The sequence below is a fragment of the Frankliniella occidentalis genome, unplaced genomic scaffold (genome assembly GCF_000697945.3).
Source record: "Frankliniella occidentalis isolate FOCC.00 unplaced genomic scaffold, Focc_3.1 Scaffold184, whole genome shotgun sequence".
NCBI classification, from domain to species: Eukaryota; Metazoa; Arthropoda; class Insecta; order Thysanoptera; family Thripidae; genus Frankliniella; species Frankliniella occidentalis.
The window spans coordinates 584082-590372 of record NW_026267310.1 but is presented as its reverse complement, the minus strand read 5'-3'; the positions used below and the strand labels follow the sequence as shown (position 1 = coordinate 590372).

At 46.0% G+C, this 6291-nt stretch overlaps 3 protein-coding genes across 3 annotated transcripts in view; 2 read left to right on the top strand and 1 right to left on the bottom strand.

The window, feature by feature from the left end:
- LOC113203793 (protein phtf) overlaps positions 1-6291 on the top strand; it is a gene marked incomplete in the record, with an annotated part of 15352 nt that overhangs the window by 8467 nt on the left and 594 nt on the right.
- On the top strand, positions 277-1801 carry LOC113203743 (uncharacterized). Its single transcript, XM_026418582.2, has 3 exons — positions 277-619; positions 708-870; positions 949-1801. The coding sequence occupies exons 1-3, from the start codon at positions 355-357 to the stop codon at positions 1136-1138; spliced, it is 618 nt and encodes a 205-aa protein (XP_026274367.2). The 5' UTR covers positions 277-354; the 3' UTR covers positions 1139-1801.
- Positions 1865-5967, bottom strand: LOC113203742 (guanine nucleotide exchange factor for Rab-3A). Its single transcript, XM_052272029.1, has 8 exons — positions 5936-5967; positions 5619-5832; positions 4695-4890; positions 4433-4614; positions 4137-4351; positions 3948-4047; positions 3781-3847; positions 1865-3688 (listed from the first exon to the last, which is right to left on the bottom strand). The coding sequence occupies exons 1-8, from the start codon at positions 5965-5967 to the stop codon at positions 3609-3611; spliced, it is 1086 nt and encodes a 361-aa protein (XP_052127989.1). The 3' UTR covers positions 1865-3608.

The following is a 6291-nucleotide window of genomic DNA, read 5'->3' as shown; positions in this document are numbered from 1 at the left end:
GGCGGGGCGGGGCCGCCCTTGCGGGAGGCAGATCTTATGATGATGCAGGAGCTGTCACCGGGAGTGTCGACCATCTGCATGCTTCAAATAGTCAGATTTGACTTGTTCACACAATCCCGAGTGAAGGCGGACAAAAGTGAGAAGTAGGGCGAGGCGTGCTGCCACGTCCGATGGCTCGCGAGTCCGCTGGGACTGGCCGGCTAGGGACCTGCGGTGTGCCCCGAAGTTTACTCTGTCGTATGGTCGCAAGGCCGTCGTCTCCACGACGTGGATCAGTAACGCCCTGCCCGTGCTGGCCCTTAGGGGCTGACGCGGGACTTGGTCACGCAGGTCTTGCAGCCCGGCCAGACGGGGATGTGGTTCGGGCCGAGACTAGGGCGGCGCCGCCGCCGTGACGTCGCCGCTGCCATGCCCTCCGCGACCTCGGCCACGGCGTCCAGCGGACGCCGCAAGCGTTCGGTGCAGATGTCCCAGGACGGCGACGTGGACAACGACATCCCCTGGAAGCTTGCCGAGTTGCTGCGGGAGCTGCAAGGGGCGAAGCGCTCGCCGACACCATGCGACTCCTCCGACATCAACTGCCTCCTGTCCAACATTGCTAACGGCGGCTCGAACTACGGTATGAGATGACGGGACCTATCTATACTCTATACCTAACGTAAAAACCTGATTGATAAAAAAAGCCCGATTTCCACTTTATCCCGCAGCTCCGTCAGAGCAGGAGCAGCGCTCTCGCTCTGAGGGCAACCTCGTGAACTTCACCCCTCGCCTGGGCCGGGAGAGTGGCGAGCAGCCCGAGGACCTCGAGGGCTCGATGGGAGGCGCGGCCACATCGCGACAGCTGCGCACGGACAGCGAGCCTACCTGGGGGTAAGTGGTGTCGGGGTGGCGGGTCTGGGGACGCGGTCTCCGATAGCATTTTACTGAACTGGTGCTGACCCGCGACAGGTTCTCGCCACGTTTGGGCCGTCGCCTGCTGCCACCGGGCACCGTGGACGTGCACGCCCCGGCTGGAGTCCCACCCTCCCCGGCCAGCCTACAACCCTTGTTGGCCCTCCAGCGGTCCAGGGGTGGACGCTCCGCGCGGTCCGCGCCGACGGACAAGGGAACAGGGAGCCAAGGACAAGCTCAGGTGTAGTCGATAAACTGCATTAAGGAATGAAGGTGGAAAAATGAGAAAGAAACAAACAAAACAATTGGCCGTGAAGATGGTATGAGACCAAGTGGAATTACGCTACATGTTTTCAACTTTAGATCATAGAGTGTGGAACAAGATTGACTTTGGCTGGATAAATCTCTGTTCTCCATTTTAATAAAATCATCATTATTCACTCATTTTTTTCTGATATGTAGCACTTGCTTAAAATGTGTGATAGTCCTTATTGCATTGACCTGAATTTAACTAAATTGATTAACACATTGTGCCTGACATGACTTTCTTATGGTCATGCTTTGCTGTAAAACGCCACCCCTTTAATTACCTGCCAGACTCAATGTGTTAACAATAATTGTAGGGTAAAAGTCCTCAGGATGGATTTTAGTGCCTCAAATTTTGGAACACCTTAGGAGTACTTTTATGCATGTGATAGTATGTTATTTATTTTGTGACGACTTCAGGTAAGGGAATGACAGGAAACATGATTTTATCTGAAATTTGTGGCACAAACTGGGTCCTCCATTCTTAGGATATTTTCTTTCACTCGATTTATTTTCCCAAAAGAGTAAAATTAACTTTTGTATTTGTTAACCATCGTTATGTTAGCGAAACTAAGAGAAAAATAAAAGGAGCATCACACTATAACCCTTTCATTCAAATAAACTACCTGGAAGTAGTAAGTGTTGTCACAAGGAAAGCAAAAAAACATTATTCATAACTAATTCATACTGTTTTATTCCTCAAAAATGAGTACAATAAGACAAATCAGAAAACATCACATGAATAGTTCTCCTCTAATCAGCACAAATACATCAATATAAAATCAAAATCAAACAACAAATGTATAAATCATGTCTATTAGCCTACATCACATCACATACTCTATTACATAAGAATCTTTGGTTTTTAAATAACACATATGGACCCATAAAATGAGATGTAACAAATTTTTTTTAAAAAGAGATGTTTCACACACTACGAGTACATTATGGAGAGTCAATGAATGGATCTCATAGAACTGGAAGAACAACAAAGTTGTAAATTTTAATATAATACAAAAAAAGGAGTCCACCAACCTGCATAACAATTCCTCACAAATAAAAGTAAAATTGGCACAAATATATGTCTATCTACTGCAGTAAGATAGTAATTACTAAGTCGAGATTTAGAGGAGAAAAACAAGACTATCGTTGGTGGTCAAAATATGTGGCATTGTATACAAGAATCTTTTTACAATAATGGCTTTAAAAATCAGCAAATCTGCTGATATCCCAAAATGAGTGGGTAAAAAAATGTATGTTACAGATCTGTAACATATCCCTCAAGGGCTTTTACAAGCCCTTACAAACACTTGATTTTTCAGGAAGCTTTGTAGAACATGTAGTATCTACAGGATAGAAGTAGAAGAATCGAAACAAAGTACCAAATAAAAGTCATTCCTCAACAAGCTATGTTAAAACATTCTAAATTTGTGAATTTTTCAGCTATTTAGATGAATAGATGCCCTAGACACACAACTTGGTTTCTATTTCACAAATTATCACCAGTCAATATTGTTTTATATATATTAACTCCACACTCGTGAGTGTAAAATCACATGTATTTTGAAAGATCATTTAAAATCGAGCATCATCTTACTAAGTAGATACGGAGGTATTAGTTTAAGTTCTTAAAATTCATTATAGAAACAATAATAACCAAATGTTTAAATCATGTGAGATTCAAATTTTGGTTAACATTGTGTACTGCTCTGGGAAAGCTAGCTGCTACATGCTATAGGCACAAAAGGTGAATATTGCTTTAGTCTTCATTAATTTTTCACCTTTGATTTCAGGCAAGTAAAAGTGTTATGATCCACCTAATGCTAAATGTTTGAGCGTATGTGAGCAAAACTTGACACAATAATAGATAACTTAATCATAGCTGCACACTGAGCATGGCAGTAATGTAACAACAAAAAATGCTTCCACTTTAAAAAAAAATGGAGAGTGGCACAAAGTCGTAAGAGTAAATGAAAAAAACAAAACAAAAAACCATGATGCGATTGATTGTTGTGAGATTTGAAAACAGCCATAATGCTAAAAAACAATAACAGTAAAAGCAAATGAGATGAATATAACTGGATTCAAGAACAGAAACTCTGTAAACTTTTAGGTGTCAAAACAATTAATTCCTTCAGATTTAGATAAATATTTTTGACTGATCATATGTACACTAAAAAGTTGTTTACTTCAATGTACAAAAAATTAAATAATAAGCTTAGTTTTAACCCTAGCCTGAGATTTTTTTCTTGCTTAATTATGACACAGTTGTTTCATATGTTGCTTTTTTTAGGGCAAATCCGTCCCTAAAGGGCTTTCATAGCAGAAAATACCAAGGCACACTTTTAGGCAGGTGGGGTTCATGGTGTTTCTGAGTATTTCGTCCCTCCAGATTGGCACATAATAATAATTTAAGAACTAAGGGAAAGTCCAAGCCTTGCAAGGCACATTTCCTTACGTAATCTTGCAATTTCCCAGTACACATCATGAACTGCAAAAGAAAACAAAACAAACCATAAGTCTTTCAAATAAACTATTTGTAGTATCAAAGTACAAATATGAACGATTATCTGTGAGGATTACCTGAACTTTTAACAAGGCCCCGTTCAATGTATTTTAAGTAATTCAAAAAGTCAATCACAGCTGTGATCTGTAAAATAAAATCAAAATACCAGTTAATTTAGTAAATGGAAAAGAAAAAACACAACAAGAGACACTGAAGAGAAGGTAGATTATGACTCAACACATACCCTATTTCTGCATATTTGTGATATACTGTGCCATGAATCTTGATCACCAAGCTTCATTCTGTAATGACATTGACGTGGCACCTCAAGTAAGGCACATTTCCTAGTAAGATAAAAGAAGAGGTTCACAATCAAAATACTGGTACTAATTTCAAGATTCTTAATAGATTGTGATGAAATAGAGATAAGTACTTAGGGAAAGCAGTTTTGGTTCGGTCCCCAACAGCTTCAATGAATATATTTCCACTTTCAACAGCTCGCCCAACACGTTCAGCAAGTTCATGATTGTTGAAGTCAAGGCACAAGTCTATATCTTCCCTGTACACTCGTGCAACAAATGGGGTGCTCTTGTCCATGGTTGGACACTGCCTCCAAACTAAAAATTCTCGGTGCACATTTGGATCAACCTAAAAGCAATAATATTGTGATGTAACACCTTTCAAACCTCTCAAATTTTCTAAACGTAACAAAAAGTGTTATCTTATTACCTCAATGCCATCTTTTGGTTCAACCTGATCCAGAGGAACAGGCGGAACACATGTTCCAGCTGGAGCACTTTGTGAGTGGTTCTCCTTTACAGGAGAGTCAGGTGGAGAGTTCTCTCTTCCATATTTAAGGTTGAAATGTGAAGGCGACCGCCGATGCTTACGGAAAAGTCCACCACCACCGCCTGGAACAACAAAGGTTTTGTTATTTGCATCATTCTTATTTTCTTTATAGTGCCAGGACACAGCAGCGAGGAGCACTTACTGTCGTCGCACGACTTGGTCTTGTCTATCTGAGGGTGGAGATGAGGGTTGGGCATCGCTGGTGTCGAGGTGAGCACGAGGGTCTTGAGGGCCGACACCTCCGCCGTCAGCACTTCCACCTGCATGCGGGCCTCGGCCAGGCTGCGCTCCGCTGCCGCCTGCCTCGTGTTGGCGTCCCGCACCATGTTGTGGGCCTCCTGCAGAGGAAAGGCGATAAGAAGAATCAGCTCAGGAAAATTTTGACAGGCGCCGTTGAAAGTACGAGCACGAGACGTAAAACGGAAATCCAAAACAATGGGAATAGGGCTGTTGGACCGCTGCCATCAGGGCGCTAGGTCACGGAGGTGAGGAAGTTGGGGCGGGGGGCAGGGAGGGAGTCTAGGGCTGGCCTGGGGCAGGCCTAGGGCAGGCCTAGGGCAGGCCTAGGGCAGGCCTAAGGGCTAGGCCACGGCCGCCCGGGGTGGGCACGCCGCCAAGCTAGAGGAAGGGACGGTCCGACGCGACGCGGTCAACCGCGGTCTGGCTTTCACAGCCCGCCGTTGTTATAAACCCATGTTGAAGTTGGAGTCGCCGCGACTAGACTAGGCTACTCGGGAGGGGCGTTGCATCGCATGGGATGGGGACGACGACGTTTATCATCAAGCCTCTGTCTGCTCAAGACCCGCCCGACTTGCGTGATCTCCGGCAGGCAACGGCGGCCGCACACCGCAGCACGACACAGGAAGAAGGCACGCCACGACTGCTTGAGCGTTCATGTCGCGCGGATGCCGAGGGAATGAGAGAGAAGAAGAGTCCTGCAGCATCCGACTGCGGGGATAGGGCGGGAGGGCCGGGGAAGACAAGAGGAGACACGCAAGAACTGGGCTAAACTACGAGAGCAACGAAGTACGCAATTAAAATGTGTAAAAAAATTAGTTGAACCCACCTGGAAGAGGCTGGCCGTGAGTTCCTCGAGCTCCGCCTCCACCTGCTCGCGGATCCTGGACAGGCGCGTGACTTCTTCGTCGCGCAGCCTCAACTCCTGGTGCGCGCTGCGAAGCTCCTCCTGCAGCCGGGAGAAGGCCTGCTCCTTGGCCTCGGCCACGGTGCGGTTCCAGCCGGCACTCAGCTCGGCCCCGGCCTCGGCCCCGACCACCTGTCAACGTCAAGAAAAGGCGTCCGTCCGTGAGTGGGGGACGAATTCCCACGAGTGATGTCTCTCGCGGCGGAGAGAGAGAGAGAAAAAGCAATGCGACACTTTACCCAAGCGTGTAGCGGGTGAGAGTGGAAGACATCTCTTTTTAGCAGATGATACCTTACAAACCTTACTTAACTGAGACTTAACATAAGTAAACATAAGAATATTTAAGTAAGGTGTCATTGCTTTTACTCTCGGTAAGAACAGAGAAGCGAGAGCAGGGCCAGCAATCTTAAATATTGTGCTAGGGGGGATAGTGAGGCTGAGGCTGAGGCTGAGGCAGTGAGGCTCGATTCCCGTCGCCGCACGCCCGAGCCGAGCGGGCCGCGCCAACCCCCACCCCCACCCGCTCCCTCCGCTGGAGCCCCCGCTTGTAAACTAAACACAGGGAGGACGCCGGATTGTAAACAGGCCGTAAAAC